Source organism: Ovis canadensis, chromosome 22 (assembly GCF_042477335.2).
Source record: "Ovis canadensis isolate MfBH-ARS-UI-01 breed Bighorn chromosome 22, ARS-UI_OviCan_v2, whole genome shotgun sequence".
NCBI lineage: Eukaryota > Metazoa > Chordata > Mammalia > Artiodactyla > Bovidae > Ovis > Ovis canadensis.
Window position 1 is genome coordinate 25,211,771 of NC_091266.1, and position 18,200 is coordinate 25,229,970.

Here is an 18,200-nt window from a genome sequence, read left to right on the forward strand (position 1 = left end):
GACAAAGAGGCCTGGTGTGCTATAGTCTATGGGGTCGCAAAGAGTCGAACATGACTGAGCAAATGAACTGAACTGAACTGAACGCAGTCCAGTATTCTTGTCTGGAGAATCCCCATGGACAGAGGAGACTGGTGGGCTACAGTGCATGGGGTTGCAAAGAGTTGGACATGACTGAGCAACTAAGCACAGCACAGCACAGTGCATGGACCCTCAGGCATTCCGAAGCAAAATGAATTGTATAAGGCCTGGCCTGAGATGGTCTGCAGCTCATTATTCCCCCTTTCCACAGTGGTGGGCTGGCTGCTGGAGATGTGGGCTGCAGATGGGAGGCACACTTTCCTGGGGTTTTGTTCTATTATCCAGGCCCCTCTTAGGCACCAGAAGTATTCATTTCCTGGCATGCCTGTGGATTCAGAGCGTGGATGTCCAATTTGCTCTTTGGATAGCTTGGACAGCTGGCTGGGCCCTGGAATATATGAAAGGGCCAGTGGGAACCCACTATTATGCTAGGTTGTGTCTGACCCAGGCGACTCATGTTTCTGCCTTTGCAACACCAGCATGACCCTCAGTTGACCTCTCTTTCCTCGATTCTCCTACTTCTGACCATTCCAAACATTGCTGCCTTCTCAAATCACCATTTAAAGTGGTGAATCCTTGTCTCAAAGGTCAGCAGGGACTCTTCTTTGTTTCCAGAAGGATTTTGAATACCTCCATCTCAGATAGGCCAGTGTCGCATCCCCGTAGGCCCTCAAACACCTTGCTCATGCCTCCTTCCCAATCTTTGCCCATCTCTTCCCTCGGGCTAGAATTTCTCTTGCACCCCACACCGCCCAGTATTTACCTATCCTCTCCAGACCACTCCAGCTCTCAGGGTTTTCTTCAACAGATTGCTTATATTGTACAGCATCTAAACTGCTCCTTGGACAATTAATTGTGCCATTTTTCTCTTTAGAACATTTTTATGTACTTATGTTGATGAGGCTATAAATTTCTTCCTCTCTTGTATCTCCCAGAGAGATGATCACATAGGAGACATTTAGTACTTATTGAGTAGATGAATACATAACTCAGGGGCATCGATAACACTGGAAGCATTCTTGTGATTCGAGTAAAACAGGTTAGAAAAATGACAACCTACTCCCAACCTTGTGATTTCAACATCTAAATTTGATCTACAGGTAGGTTAGGGTGCCCTTTGCACCACTTGTTTTAATTTTCAGCAAGAAAAGATACTAGAAACATCTTTCATCAGAGGAATATTTCTACTGTTCATCCTCTGCTTAGAAACCTCTAGTGATTTTCTTTCAGTACAACATCAATAACAAGCCAGCCCCTGGAATTCTCTCCTCTCCTGCCTCCTTGCTTTGATCGGTTCCCAGAGACTCCTCTTCCTGGTTCCTACCTCAGTCCACTTCCTGGTTCCAACCTCATTTTCAGGAAACTTGAGCAGCCTGCCTTTGCCCCTTTCCTCTCCCAGTCAGATGGGCTGCTTTCCTTGCCTGCGGGGCAAAAAGCTAGAGCCTTCTGAAGTTTTATCTTTAAAGCTGTGTAAAAGCGCCTCTAAAGCTGGAGGGCCAAAGCGGGGGAGGTGCAGAGTTACCATTCAGTGTCTGCGACTTGTTGAGATTAAAAAAATAAACAAAAGCAGGCATATTTGAAACATTAAAGACACATCAATTACTTCCAGCTTGTGCTGTTTCCTTTTGAACTCCTCATCTTGTGAATGTTATTGTCTCCCTGCTCCTGAGAGCCTTTGTCCCCTTCTGGGGTCTGAGGCCCACCCTTCAAGGGAGTCTCCGCCAAGGAAAAGGAAGCCAGGGAAAGTGTGGTTGTCCCCGAGCTAAGCTGGCGCCCTGATGGCTTAGCAAGCCTTGCCTGCCATTCACTTCCCGCTTACCAAGCTGGCTCTCCACCTGAGTGCTGGCAGTGAGGGGCATGGGTGGATGGAGTGTCCTAACTTTTGTGGTGGCCGAGCAGCCTAAGCCCTCCGCTTGCAGGTCCCTGATTCACAGGCAAAGGGGCTAAGAGCCCAGAAGGAGAACAGTGCTGGTGACGGCAAATAATATGAGCAAACAGAGGCTGGAGTGCCTCCCCAGGTCTCATCTTCACACTCGGTTATCCCTTGTTTGGAAATCTGCTTTCATTTGCTTGGAGTCAACTCCAGGAAGAAGAGGAGGCTTACAGGATCCCCGGGTGGTCAGGGTCAAATCTTCAGGGGTGACTTAGCCCAGGGCCTGCTGAGGTCAAGTGCTGTATTTTGTGATCTTCCCTGGGACTTCCATCTCATGGGCAGGACTGTACGCAACTCATAGTGGACTTGAGCATCTGTGAGAAATACAAAGGTTGAAAGAACATTATTGTTAAAAGGGATCTGAGCAGTCAGTCTTCTTTCCATAGATGAGAAAACTGGGGCCCAACAAGTATGTAAAATTCTTCCTGGGTTTTCGTCTTCATTCATTTATTTATTCTGCGGATATTTATTTCGTGCTTAGGGCTGCCCAGGTGGCTCAGTGGTGAAAGCATCCGTCTGCCAATGCAGAAGACCCGGGTTCCATCCCTGGATCAAAAAGATCGCCTAAAAAAGGAAATGGCAACCCATTCTAGTATTCTTGCCTGTGAAATCACAAGTACAGGGGAGCCTGACAGGCTACAGTCCATGGGGGTCACAAAGAGTTGCACACAATTTAACAACTAAACAACAACCACAAATGTGCAAGGCAGAGTGTTCAGGGTCCCAGGGCTGGTTTGTAGCAGAACTGGGACCAGATCTCAGGGCTCCTCATTCCTGGTCCAGTATTGCTATATGTATTGTTTTCCCTACAAAATATCCTAAGCCAGCATGTTGATTAGTTACTTGGCCATTCATCAAGCCCCTGCTAAATTGTGGGCACTGGTGTGCAACACAAGGTTTTCAATCAATTTTATACCATCTTGAAAGACGTATGCGGAGGGAATCAAGGCTCTGTGTTTGCCAGTAAGGAGTAGAATTGGGATTGAGTTGGGAGACCATTTGACTGCAAAGTCCAAGCTCCATTTCCATCACGGTGCATTAGCAGCTCAATTTCTACCAAAACTTCACGCTCTAATGAGGTTGATCTCACTCCCCGCCAAGGGGCTCCTCTCCTTTTTACCAGGAAACCTTTGGAAGTGGAGTCCCCCTGCTTGCCCACCCTCTTTCCTTCTCTCTACCTTATTTCTACATCTCCCTTGGGGATCACAACTTAATTGGCTCATGCTTCAGGAATGTTTAGAAATGATGAAATCCAGCCACCAGGTTTTAACTTCGCTGAGCTTACTATTTAGACAGCCATCATTCCTTCAAATCTGTTTTATTTGGTCAGATTTTACTGACAAGCCCAGGTCAGATGAGCAAACAGTATTGCTACATAAACCTTTGTTGCTGGCCCTTTAGAGAACTGAGGAAGACCTTAACCTGACTTTTTTCTTTTTGTTGGGAACAAATTGCTCCTTGCCCGGGGGAGGGTTATTTGCTATTGTTCAGCCAAGTCAGGGAATGCTCTGGATAATCAGATATTCTGATGGACAAAGTTACATTACTTGGATCATCAGCTTTTAAGGAATTAGAATGAAATATACTTCACACAAAAACTGTACTAAGCACAACGTAATTTGCTTGCTGGGTTCTGGTGCTGATCGTATGAGCACCAATTGTCACTTAACAGGACATATTATGAAAAGAGCGCAAGAAACCAGGTAACTAACCTGCTGTGGTTCTGAGTCATTCCACTTTTCCTTCCTGAGTCCTATTTCCTCCTCTGTAACACAAACATGCTGGATTTGATTCATTTTGGTATACACGTTGCATGCATGCCTTAGCACCCTGCTCTTGGGCCCATATCAGACATCACGAATCAGTTGAGGCAGTTTTTCCTTTAATCCCTGACAGCCTCAGGATTGCTTTACATCTGATGTTCCAGCACCAACCCTCAGTGGATTGGAGTTGGCACATGAAATGAAATCTATTTGCTGTCCTTGAACTAGATGATATCTATGGTCTTGGCTTTTATGAGTTGCCTGGAGTAAGTGCATGGAGGATACAAAGCTATGCAAAGCTGAATAGCTGGTGGTATGATCAAGCGTTGAGTACGTGACCACTCAACTGTGATTGTTTTTCTCCTTCAAACTACTAAGACCTAGGCGAATGTGGCTACTGAAAACTATGGTGGAATTTCATCTAAAATCCGGGGTGGATGGTGACAAGAGGGATTGATCAGCTTAGCCCAAGACCTAAGATTCAAGTCCCCCTCATAGAAACAGGCATAAGTCAGTAAGCCCACATCTGAGTTCCTTCTGCCCACAGCACTAGACTGGGAGATGTCATTTATGTTATAGTTAGTGGGATGTGAAATACAAACCTCCTAGTGAAGTTGAAGCCCCTTAGAGTCAGGGAGGAGGTTCTAGTTATCTTTTGGATGCACAGCCTGATTCCATAACAAAGTGTTTAACCTTTGAAAAATCACATAACCTCTCTCTGCCTCCGTTCTTAATTTAATAAACAGGGAAATAATAATAGTATATACTTCTGGGGTACGTGGTGCCTGTCAGATGAGGTTATTGATGAAAGTGCTTAGAAGACCACCTGGTATATTCTTGCTTTTGTTTTATTATAAAATCACAGCCTACCCCATGCATGATGAACACTTGGGCTGATGTATGTTGACTGAATTTTTAAATGACCATCAGAGGTGAACATGCACCTTTGGAGAGACTCATCCAAGAACCAGCAGGAAGCCACATAAGACAGGATGTTGCCACAAGCTAGTGGGGAACCGAACAGGGAAGAGTTAGTACTAAGGGTCTGGATCCATCTGCTTTTAAGGCCCTGAGAACTGCTGAAGGGAGACACAGGATGAGGGAAAAAGCTCTGCTCAGTTTTCTGGGCTCAGGCAATTTTTGTTCTTTAAATTAGAAGCTTCCATTTTTTGAAGCATATTCAAATCATGAAAGTACTTTCATGAGAATATATCATTTTTATCTCATTGTGTCCTCAAACTTACAAACTCAAGCTCAAGGCAGTATCACATTTATATGACTGATGAAGGGAAGCTGAGGCCCAGAAAGGTTAATTTGCCGAAGGACGCACAGCTCATGTGGGAGAGACAGAGTCTGCACTCAGACTCCTGTCTCCACAATCTCCTCTATCCTCTCTACTTCCTGTTCTCCACAGCACAGTCCAGTTTTAGGTTTCCCAGCAGTTGTTTTCCAAATAGCATCAAGAAAAAGCGATTTTATTAATATAAATAATGAGTTGATGAGTGACTTTTATCTTCCTCAAATCCTATGACCAAAATATTTCTACAAAAAGAGTCTGTAAAACATGCCTGGGCATGTCTGGAAAGAGACGACAGGAACAGCATATAATGCCTAATGAAACGTATAAGGGACAGAACTGGGCTTTTATTCGAAACATGATCTTCATTTTGCTGCCAAATAAAATAAAACAAGTATGAAACAGGAACAAACCACTGTTGGACATGTTTGCCTAAAGACTTGGACACATTGTGAAACCAGGACTTTATATGTTGCCCTTTAATAAAAAAAAAAATGCAAGGAACATGTACCTTTTGAATAGACATGACTTTTAGTTTTCTTTTCCATGATGGGAATACTTTTACAAGAGAGCAAAATCAATTCATCCCCCCTTCTTCCTTGAGACCAGGGTATGAAGAATCAAAGCTACTCCATTTTGTAAGGTTCTGGGAAAAGAGCCTTTGGAAATCCCCTGACCTCACCCCACCACCTGCGAACCAATCAGAACCCTTGGCCAGCCCAGGAAATTCGAATCAAGCCCAGGAAAGGAGAACCAATCAGAACTCAACACCTAACCCTTTGCCAGAAGGTGACCAATCAGACCCGGAGACTCCCGTTTTTCGAATTTTTCACACGATAATACCCTATACAAGCAATGTAACCCAGAGCTCAGGGCTCCTCCCTATAGCTGCTGCGTCGGTATCGGTGGGAGCCCCAGCTCGAGCTTGGTAATAAAAACTCTCTTGCTTTTGCATCGGATATCGGCTCCCTGGTGGTCACTGGGAGATTTCGCGACTTGGGCATAACATTTGGGGGCTCGTCCGGGATCTCCCACCGGCTCCACGGGAAGACCTATCCGGACTATCTTTCTTTTCACTCCTGGTAGAACCTGGTATCTGAGACCGGTATATGACTCAGGCGGACGCGCCGGAGAGTCACCGGTGGGGGTCCTTGGGAGACGTCCCCGACCCCGGCGTGGGGGGACTGAGTGCCCCTGTTCTCTGTAGACGATAGCGGGTCGCTCCCGCTGAACGGCCGGAGGCCGTCGTCGTTCGGTTTTACCTCCGGACTCCCGGAGGTCTATTTCTCCTGTCTCTCTTTCTGTTTGTGTGGCTGTTCGTATTGTCTGTGTTAATTTACCAACATCTGACTGATCCAGAGACAATGGGGCAACACCATTCTAGCCCCACACCTCTATCCTTGGTTACTGATAATTTTAAGGAGGTCAAGATGCACGCTCATGACCTCAGTGTAGAAATTAAAAGGAATAAATTAATCACTTTTTGCAGCGCAGAATGGCAGACCTTCCATGTAGGCTGGCCCTCAGAAGGCACCTCTGACTTGGGAACTGTACACCGAGCCCGAGATATCATCTTCTGACCGCGGATCGGACACCCTGACCAAGTTCCCTTTGTCAGCACGTGTGTCTCCTCGGACAATTCATTTCTGAGAGTTAGACAAGAGCCCAGTTTTGGGCCCTGGAAGGGGTCCCTCTTCCTGCAACAAATGGTGACTCTGGTGGGACTCTTCTTCACCGAGACTGACATCCTGACCACTCGGGGTACTCAGGGGCCAGCTTGCCTGACAACGGACCAGACCCAGTGGCCGCAACTGGGACCCTTTTGTCCCTGGTCTCCTCCTGACACGGACAACTGGCCAGAGTGCCCCGACCAGTAAGGAACAAGAGACTTTATTGATCTCTCTCCCCTTCCCTCTCTCTTTCCTCTCCTTAACCCTTCCTATCCTTCCCTGTTTTTCCAGCCCCCAAGTCCTGGACGCAGGAATCTGGTCGAAGGGCCCTCAGCCTGAGCTGAGGATTGGAGACTGATCACCTCCTCTTGGCAGAGAACTCGAATTCTGGTTCTGATTTCTGGTAAGGCCGAGTTCCAGTCCTCCCTTCTCTTGAGGCCCAGGGAAAAGTCCCGTAATGCCTGGGTATCTGTAGGTGCAGGGGACGTCTGTAAGGCCACCCCTTTTGCCCCCCTCTCCTGCCTCCTCTCCCTTCTTCTTTCAACCTGGCTTCCTTTCCTCCCTTGAAATCTTTGATGTTAGTACTTGGATCTGAAGTTCTGTGTCTATAGGAGGTTTTCTGAGAGACTGTATTTTTGTATTTAATGGCTTCTCTGGTGGAGCCGAGGTTAAAGCATCTGCCTGCAATATGGGAGACCTGGGTTTGATCCCTGGGTCGAGAAGATCCCCTGGAAAAGGAAATTTTGCTTTGTCTGGCAACCATGTGGTTTAAACCTGCCACCATTTTGTTAAAACTTGATTTTCTTTCCCTGTGCCTTGAGACCAGGGCTCTCAGGAACACTTATCTGACCATCTCTAACTCCTGACACTGAGGAAAAAGGAAAAAAAAAAGACTTGAAGCTAGATCTTACACTGTGTCTGTCTAAATATGTCTTGGTAATATTTTTGTATATGATCTCTATTTATTTGGCTTAAAAAAAGGTAAGTGCTTACAAATCAAGTAATTCTAAATTAAACAATAAATTCCAGGTTTATGTGAACTGGGAAATATTCAGTGTTAAATACCTGATATTAATGTTTGTTTGTTGACCTATTTAATATAGACATGTCTTAGAGTACTTCACAGTAAGTAAAATATTTTCATTGTACCTAGGTTTAATATGAGTCAAATATTATACCTGTTACAAGTTTGTCAACAAGAAAATTACCTCAAGTGAAAAAAAATTCTAAAAAATGTAAATGAGATATGAGCATTTACATAAACTCTATTAAGAATAATTATGCTTTAGGAATGTCTGTCTGAAATTGTCCAAATTGGGGTAACTTGAATTGGGTTGTGCTAAACTAAGTGATGGAAGTTCACTGACTAGCTAGCTCATTTCCAAAGAGAGTAAAATTTTGAAACATTTATTACTGAACATTAGTTTCCTCTTACAAAGAAGCTAAAGAAATTTGGGACTGTTAATGACTAAAAATAAGCTGGCGCAAAAACTTGAATTTGGCTTTTCTCTCTCTTAAAAGGACACACTTTCTTCAGATGTTGAACTGCATTTGACAATAGATTTAAGTTCATTTGCTTCTTAAATGGTCTGTTCTGTATTTGCTTCTGAAATCCCATATTGTTACTTGGCTGAGTGAATAGCTATTGTTTCACAGTGACCTATAGTCCCGCCTGACTGAGTGCTCAAAACCTTTCTGATATTTGTTGACAAAACTTCCTAAATCATTCTATGAAGCACTTTTGGCTTCTAGCTAACTTTGGGGTGCTTCAGAGGGCCCCTGGAACATCCCAAAGAGAGATATTAAACTGTGTTTATTTGGTTGGTTAAATTACATTAAAAAAAAGATTATCAAATGAGTAATAAATCTGTTCATATTATAATGTAGAGTTTTTAACATTCTGATATGTCCTGGTATTTTAATGGAAAACCTGATGACTTCACAAAAGTTAGCAAAAGGACTAAATGAACCAGTGAATATGCTTATAACTTTTATGGTTCCTATCTGAAAAATTATGGGGTTAAATCTTATGTTTTCAGGGAGTAGGGGAAATCTTCCTCTCAAACTAATTATGACAATACTTTGGTAAAATTAAATGTTATAAACAAAACAATTATATTTTCTATCTAACTCCTCCAAAAATTAGAAGTTCTTAGGTTTCCAGTAAGTTTATCAAATGAGTTAGGAAAGTTTTCTCACGGATACAAAAATCTCAAGAAATTTTTGAGACCTTAAGAAGGGAAAAATTCACCTAGATTTGTTAGGCAAAATCTGTGATAAGCCTTTGGTGTGAGTTTCCCAGCCCTGTTTTATTTTAAAAGTTCAGTCTGAGACTCTGTAAATGTTTCAGCAAAATAAAAAGCCTATAATCAATTATGGTTATGGAAATAATCAGACCAAAATCAGTGAGAACAGACCTATTTTGCAAACAAACTAGCCTTAATTTGGTTATATTTAATAAAAATAAGGGTAACTTTAAGGAGAAAAAGATATTTCAAAATGTTAAATCCCAGTTTGTTAATGGAGGTCTGCATCTAGTAAGACTCATCTCTTAGATAGTTCTTTGCTGTTATGTAATGTTAATGTAAAATTTAATTGAATTCTTGAAGAACACCCTAAGTTTGTTTCTGAAGCTTATCTCAATAATCTATCTTTGGATGAAGATCAGATGCCTCATGACCTGCAACCAGGACTGGAAAAAGACATAATTTAAGGGACTGTCTCCAACATGGATGGAAGGACTTTTTTATTAGGAGAAACTACACTACACCAGGATGAGAAGACGACGACATCAGAGGGAGACAGCTTCCCCGAGATGCGGGACCTGATTCGTATGATCATTTGTTTTCTTGACTTCTTAGACCTTTGCATAAAAGTCAAATGCTTTTCTATCATAGGCCTGATCCTATGCTAGTTTTAAAAATCAATCCAATTGTTGGGTTTGTGGCCAATTACCTGTGTCTAGTTTTGGGTTACCTTGGTAAATTTCTCTATTACCAGACTCTAACTGATTGGCCCTGAGAAAATTTACTTAAAAAATTAATTCATACTAAAGATAATCAGTCTAGTGACACTAGAAAACTGGGCTATGTGCCTTATAGATGGTGCCAATATATAATTTCCCTGGAAGATAAAGATTCTACAGGGCAGACTAAGTCAGATAACCTGAAGATATACTGGGCTACATCTAATGGAAGTTCTTAACATAAGTCTTACTTGTGACTTTTCTAATACTGCTGGCTATGTTATTTGTATTTCACCTGTTTTACAAAATTGCTGTTTCTTACACTATGTGTGTGAGGCCTCTAATAGAATAATATATAGTCCCATATGAGATCGATGGTGGTAACAGTGTAACTCTAGATATGGCAAGAAGCAACAAGAGGGAATATTTTCCTGGACCAAGAAGCTAGTAAGACAGGTGGTCCAGAGAATTTTGGATGCTGTTTTATGGCCTAGTCCAGTAACAGCACATTGAGTGGCCTGTTTACCTGAGAATGGACACTCTCAGCACCATGGGATAAAATGGTCATGAAGTGCTCCCCTCATAATCATGGTCAAGTTTATGAGCAAAAAGTGCTCTGCCAACTGAAGACTGACACTCGCCATCTGCATCTACAAAGATTAAACCATGGCCGCTGCAACTGCTGACTTTCAACGCCCCTGAAAGGAGTTCAGGGTGAAAATCAGGAATGAGGCACTCTGTGCTCTGGGAAAAACTGGCAGAACAGGCCTTCAGATAGTTAGATCTTTTCAGGAGAAGATTTTATGAGTCCCAATTCTTGCATCTTCTCATACATAGAGAAACACTGACATCATTAATGGTGAAATCTGCTTTGGCTATTAAGGAAAAGTTTACAATCAAAAGTCAAAATAGAGTAGCTATGGTTCAGATATCCTGGGAAATAACTAGGTGATGCTATGGGTGTACTTTCAGATTAGACCTTGTATTGCTAAAAACACTTGAGTTTTCTGAGTCGTTTCAGGCTTGGATGCCACCATTTTCAAAACAATGTCTGCTGGAAGCTAGTAACCTTACTTTTTATAAAACTAGGCAACTGGCTACATGGCTACAAGTCTCCCTGAAGTGCCAGGACCAGACTAGGTTTCAGGCCTATTCTTCTAAAAAGAAATGAGATTTATTTTGTCTACTAAATTCCAGTTATCACTCCTCCAATTACTTTTAACTGGCTCTGTTACAACAAAATGGCAGACCAAGGGATTAGGATTTTAATCATACAAGACTCAGATCTAGAACTTGGAACTCAGAAATACTTTCAATTCAGGGTCTATACTCCAAGCTGGGGCAGTCCTATGCCCCATTTTGAAGGAAGTTATCACAGTCATAGTTGCCTAGTTCCCTAAAATTAAACCTGAGCGGGACTCTGTGGGGCTCTGGAGTGCAGATCTGTTCTGTGTTCTCCATTTCTTATCTGTAGGATATAGACTGTGTTCAGCCTCCTTGGCCTTCCCTGAATTCCGAAGCATGGATTCAAACAATTGCTAAGCAGGGAAGGGAGGGGATGCAAAAACAGAAACCATCAAAGGTTGGTGCAGCCTCCAGACAGAGTCCTGGTTCCTACTCAGAGAAATATGCATAACAATGTCTTTGAGCCCCCACCCAGGTGGCAGATGGTAACTTCAGACTGAACACAAGATTCCTGGAGCACAGCTCTGTTGTCTCACCACCAAACCATCAGAAGGGGTCACAAACCCTGCAACCTTCACGCCAAATGTTGCCTTCTGTTTCCAGGACCAGAGGTGACCATCCTGTTAGGTCTCTTGTTAGGCCTTTGTCTATTTCATCTCTGAGAGGGGCCAACTAAATTGCTGTTACTACAAGGGTAGAAGCTGGTTTCAGATGTGGAAAACCCCAACCTAGATCAGGTAGAGAGAGACTTCTGCTCTATTAGGCAGGCCTACGCCCACGCACAGGAGGAAGAAGTTACAGAAGAAAGAGATCTCCGCCCCAATTCCCAAAAAGTATCTTGAGTATGAAGTCTCTCAGAGGGCCTATGCTGCGTTAGGGGAAGAACTTTGTTTTTATGTGAATCACTCAGGGGTAATCAAGGAGTCCCTGGCCAAGATAAGAAAAGGGCTGATTCAAAAAAAAAAAAAGAAAGAAAGAAATGTCTCAAAATTGGTTTGAATCCTGGTTCAACTCATCCCCCTGGTTCACAACTCTCATATCCTCCTTGGTGGGGCCCCTGATTATCTTGTTACTGCTACTCACCCTCAGGCCATGCTTACTAAACTAACTAGTGGCCTTCATTAAAAACTGCATCAACACAGTGCAGCTCATGGTACTCAGATCCCAATATGCGGCCCTACCAACGGTCCCCTTAGCAGGAGACAATATAGAGCTGACCTCAGACCCATGATTGGGTCTGTCCTGGATCCTAGAGAAGGGGGAAATGAAGAATCAAAGCTACTCCACTTTGTAAGGTTCCGGGAAAAGAGCCTTTGGAAATTCCCTAACCTCACCCCACCACCTGGGAACAAATCAGAACCCTTGGCCAGCCCGGGAAATTCGAATCAAGCCCAGGAAAGGAGAACCAATCAGAACTCAACACCTAACCCTTCACCAGAAGGTGACCAATCAGACCTGGAGACTCCCGTTTTTCGAATTTTTCACACGATAATACCCTATATAAGCAATGTAACCCAGAGCGCAGGGCTCCTCCCTATAGCGGCTGCATCGGTATCGGTGGGAGCCCCAGCTCGAGCTTGGTAATAAAAACTCTTGCTTTTGCATCGGATATCGGCTCCTTGGTGGTCATTGGGAGATTTCACGACTTGGGCGTAATGGGTATGCAGTAAATCCATTTCCCAAAATACTCCATGACCTGAAATGAGTGGGGCTGGGTCCCCCTGTTTGCACAGTTGAGAGTCCCCATTCTCATAGTCCTATGGCTTCAGCTGATTAAATGATCTGACCCCAAGGGGAGCCATAGTCTGAGTAAGCCAGCAAGATCCTTTTCTTTAGATGTTTTCAACCACAGAGTGGAGGATTCTAGTTGGCGTAAATACATGGGTGGGGAGAACATGGAGATCAGGCCAAAGATAGCTACACTGGGCCATGTCCAAAGTGAGCACACAGAGAAACAACACGGGGACAAGCAGGGACAAGCAGATACAAGAAAAGAAGCGAAGGCATGAGAAGATATGAGAAAGACTGGGTAGGTCTTGAAAACACAGAAGGACTGCTTTTCAAAGCCCAGCTCCAGTCCAGGAGGTCTGGCTGGACTTCTTGACCTAAGATTACATGAAATTCTGTTAAGATGCCCTCACATCTGGACAGAGTGTGACACTCTATTGTTGAGTAAATTGTTCATTAAATAACCCTCTTTCTTTGTGCTACTTTGAGTAGATTTTTATCCCTTGTAACCAAAAAGTCTGATTGCTATGGTACAGTTTTCTCCAGCTGACCTACAATTTGGTGGGGCTCATTCCAATGATCAGGTGATTTCTTTCTTTCTTTAATGTAATGATTTATTATGCGTTTTACACATTCCAGAATCTGCAAAATATTTCACTGTGTGATCTCATTTAAGCCACACAACAATTTAGGTTTGTACATATGATTTTGTACACACAATAGTCAGCAATAAATATTACTGTATAGTACTTAAAGTAAGTAAAGTCTTACTTGCTTTATTGGTAAAGTGGTTGGTATCTTTACTACCAATCTTATAGAGAAGGAAAACAAGGATAAGAGTAAGAACAACTGATCTGACCTAAGTTCATATAGGCACTACATGGCAGGGCTACTATTAAAATCTACAACTGGGCAGGTCATTTAACATTTCTTTGTTTCAGTTTCCTTATTGTAAAATGGACACAATAGTATCTAAAAGAAAGGGATATTTTGAGATCTGAAGACAAGACATGAAGACATAAAAGTGTCTAACACGGTGTCCCACAATCAGTGCTCAATGAATATTTGTTTAAAATAACAGTAAGTCAGAGATTCTTAACTGAGGTCCATTGATGGGCTCCAGCTCTGTTTACTCCTGTAAGTTACATGCCACATTTTATATTTATGTCAATGTCCACTCTTTTTTTCTGCTGGGGAGAATATGTGCTTTCAACAGTTTTCACCCAAGTCTGTGCTCTCCCAACCCTATCTCCAAAATGAAAAATATGTACTTTAAAAGGAAACTTAAGATCCTCTTTGCCTCCACTCATTGCTCACTCAACTCCAAGAAGGAAGAGTTTTGCAGTCATGGTGAGCTAGGTGGGGTTCTTGTGTGGCAAGAAAAAAAGACAATTGCTTGACCTCCAGGTGGGTGTCCTGGCCCTTTAGTCATATTCTGCATTTCTCTCACTTGTGAAGTGTGGCTAAAACTATTAACAGTGGGTCTTCTCCTATTTGGGAGATATTTGAGGAGAGCGGGGCCTATTAGACCTCCCCAACCAGGCAAAATAAATCCGCACAAGTACATAGGTCTGAGCCCATAGGTCATGGGGTTGGGGATAAAACCTCAGGGGGTAATTAAGTCTTCCTTTGTTAGCTCTGCTTATCATTTGTGGTGGATTTCAAGAGGAGAGAATTTGAGCTCAAGATCCCATCTGATATGTCTCTGCTTCCCAATAAGAGTTTGGCAATTTTTTAAATTAATACTTCATGATTACACACACATATACACACAGTAGCAAAGTCTTAAAAGGGCAATTTCCAAAAATTTTATTGGCTTTGGTTGATTAAGATTGAGGGAACTTTACTTGTATTTTAGCTTCAAAATTTGTGAAAGTGACTCCATGAATGAAATGAGCCATTTTGTCTCTTTTTAACATATAATCCGAATAATAGTACAAACACTTTTGAGTACTTATTTTATGCCAGTAACTAGTGTGTTGGGTGATACCTTACCAGCTCAGATGGTAAAGAATCTGCCTGCAATGCAGGAGACCTGGGTTCTATCCCTAGGGAAGATCCCCTAGAGAAAGGAATGGTTACCCACTCCAGTATTCTTGCCTGGAGAATTCCATGGACAGAGGAGCCTGGCAGGCTGTAGTCCACGGTCACAAAGAGTCAGACACAACTGAGCGGCTAACACTCCAAAATAGTGTGTTAGTTGCATTATCTCCAATTCCCAACCACCTTATGAGATTAGATATGTCATTGTTTCCACCTGTAGGTTAAGAAGCCAAGCCTTGGCAAAGAAAAAGAACATATCCAAAGTCACCTGGTATGTATCTGACTAGAAACTTCAGTTACTAAAATATCCTTGATTCGCTTCATGGTATAGTAGAAAGTATATGGTGTGTGAGAGGAATCCCATCTGTGAGGACATTTGGGTTTAATTTTCCTGTCTCTCACAGCTGAATTGAAAAATCAGTTCTCAGTTTCTTCACCCAACAAATCGGGTACCCTTATTCCTGCCTCCTCTTCCATCAATGAATAGACTTCCGTCTGGGTGTGCACACATGCTCCCCAAAGACAGAAAGTCATTCGGCTTAGGTTTAACAACCTAGATTCTCAGAGTTCAGCCAACAATGACATAGTCTCTGAACTTTGTAGGGAAGAAAATCCGAATTTGCTCTTCTTTGTGAAGCCAGCAAATGCTAGAAATTAAAATTTTACTAACACCCTTTTATATTCTTAGTTTGCTACTCATTAAATTGTAAAATTGTTATATCCATTGACTGGAGCCACCATAACAAAATATTGTAGACTAGGTGGCTTAGACAAAAGACATTTCTCACAATTTCAGAGGCTGGAAAGTTCAAGATCAAGGTACCAGCCAAATTGGTGCCTGGAAAGGGCCTTCTTTCAGGTTTGTAGATGGCCAGCTTCTTGCTGTATCTTCACATGGCATAAAGAGAGAAATCTCTCTCTTCCTCTTTTTCTAAACCTATCATTGATCCCATCATGAATGTCCTACACTCATGACCTCGTTTAACCCTAAGTATCTCCCAAAGAATTCCCAAATAATATCTCGAAATTGGGAGTCAGGCATGAAATTTTTGCACCTGGGTTTATGTCCCTGGATATGCCCCAATGACTCTTAGTTTATCATCCATAGGAACTTGATAATTTGTATCTACTGTTGTGTGAAAATTATATAAATCTTAATTAAGTTGAATTGATTCATAGTGCTTTTCAGGACTTCCCTGGTGGCTCAGACGGTAAAGCATCTGCCTATCATGTGGGAAACCTGGGTTCGATCTCTGGGTTGGGAAGATCCTCTGGAGAAGGAAATGGCGACCCACTCCAGTACTCTTGCCTGGAAAATCCCATGGATGGAGGAGCCTGGTGGGCTACTGTCGATGGGGTCGCAGAGTCTGACTGAGAGACTTCACTTTCACTTTCTTCATCCTTCTACTTCTCTGTACATTCATTCTACTAATTTTTGAGAGTTTGATATTGAAACTCCAACTAAAAATCTTAATTTATCTACTGAAAAATAATTATAATATATAGTGGAACTATATGTAACTTTGTTCTGTATTTTCCAAGTTTCCTGTAAATGTATTATCATATTTTCATAATTAAAAAATTTTTTTAAAGTAAGCAAAAATAAAATAAAAAATAGATAAATTGGGGGTTAGGGTCTCAACATATGAATTTTGGAGGGCCACAATTCTAAACATAGCAATTGTAATTAAAACAACTGGGGACCAACAGAGAGTTGATAACACTATTTTGTGAAGTAACAAATTATTTAAAATTAGTTAAATTTTACTGTTTTACATATAAATAGACTAAAGGAAGGTCCTTAACATGTACTTAGCTATATGAAATACTTACAGCATTGTCTGAAATTTTTCTATGTGCTGACAAAACTTTGTCATAAAATGAATTTTGTAAACCATTGCTATTGAAATGTTTAGTATGAATTTACAGTGGAAGAGATAGAAACTTTGCTTTATTAAAGAAAATGTTTTTAAGCTCAACTAATTTGTGCACAAAGTTTTCCTAATTTTTGAATTTTTGCCGTTCTGCTATGAGATACTGCTTGGAGGCAAAAAGTTGAGAACACTCAGTCACTGATAGACATTTTAATTTAAGACATGTTTATCCAGCCCAATGTCAAGGACATCAAAGTGGATAATTTTAGCTCTTTATGCATTGTTCATACAACCCTTGGTTATTCAGTGTAAAATGTTAATTTTAATCTTCAACAAATAATATGAGGTAAGTAGGATATCAATCTTTGATAAGTAAAGCTAGACTCAAAGGTATTAACCACTGAAATTAACATCTATTCCAATCAACCATATGTCTCTGTATGGAGCTGGAGAAGAATTTCAGCTATCTAAGACTCATAAGTTCCCAGCTCTAAGTGGGACTTCAAATCATGTTTCCAGAACACAAAGAACACTTGATAAAGTTAGAGAGAAATATTTTTCAAAAATATGTCACCAGGCGGCTTGGGAGTGATTTAACAGAACCATCCTACAGGGAATGAATTTAACCTTTGATCCCTGCAAAGAAGGTCAGCAAATTTGTTTTTACTCTACATCTCATAATCAACTCAATGTCTGGATAAATCAGTTTCTAAAGAGGAGTCTGTGTTTGCAGATAAATGATACTTTCACCCTCCAATTTTTAACCATTTAACCCTCTCTTCTCTGAATTAAATTCTACTGCTGTTCTCAACTTTTCTGGGGAGGGGAATCTAAAAACTTAAGATGCCATACAGTATTTTTTTGAAGTGAACCAATTTCAAGTATTTATTGAATTTTTTACAATATTGTTTCTGTTTTATGTTCTGTTTTTTTGGCCTGAAGGCATGTGGGATCTTAGCTCCCCCACCAGGAACTGAACCCACACTCCCTGCTTTGGAAGATTAAGTCTTAACCACTGGATCACCAAGAAAGTTCCAGGATGCCATATATTAGAAAGACACGCCACACTGCTGCCTGTAAAAGAAATTAAATGTCCAACAGAATGTTTTGGTGATTTTTTTGTTCCTTCTCGGAGATGAAAACATGAAAAGATATTGGTTTTTATCTATCAGTTCACCTGAAGTCTTCCTGCTAATCCAGGGTTGGCAAAGTATAGCCCATGGGATAAATTCAACCCACTGCTTGTTTTTGTAAAGTTTTATTGGAACACAAACATGCTCATTCATTTAGGTATTGCCTCTGGCTGCTTTTGTGTTACAGTGACAGAACTGATTCCTTGCAGTCTCATAAAGCCTAAAATATTTACTCTCTGGGTCTTTACACAACATGTTTGCCAACCACTGCTTTAAATCAAAGAAAGAGGCTTGGGGTGGTGACATCATGAAAATACATCCTTAGCCCAGATACACCAGTGGCTTGGGGGTAACTGAGGATGGACATTGGTTTTCATCCAAACAGTCACTTTGCAGAAACAGAGTCTGAGAATAACATTAATCTGATGAAAAGAACAATAGTTGGGGACGCATCATAATGAGGTATAGACACAGTAACTAAATTTATTCCTCTGATTCTCCAGCAGCCTATCTAATAAAAATATGCTATGG

At 41.7% G+C, this 18,200-nt stretch overlaps 1 protein-coding gene across 1 annotated transcript in view; it reads right to left on the reverse strand.

The window, feature by feature from the left end:
- Positions 1 to 1,677: 1,677 nt before the first annotated feature.
- The window catches only part of RNLS (renalase, FAD dependent amine oxidase), a 365,754-nt gene continuing 349,231 nt past the window's right edge, over positions 1,678 to 18,200 (reverse strand). The window contains exon 7 of the mRNA XM_069567939.1: positions 1,678 to 2,325. Coding sequence (XP_069424040.1) covers positions 2,284 to 2,325 — 42 coding nt within the window. The 3' untranslated portion in view covers positions 1,678 to 2,283. The remainder of the gene's footprint in view (positions 2,326 to 18,200) is intronic.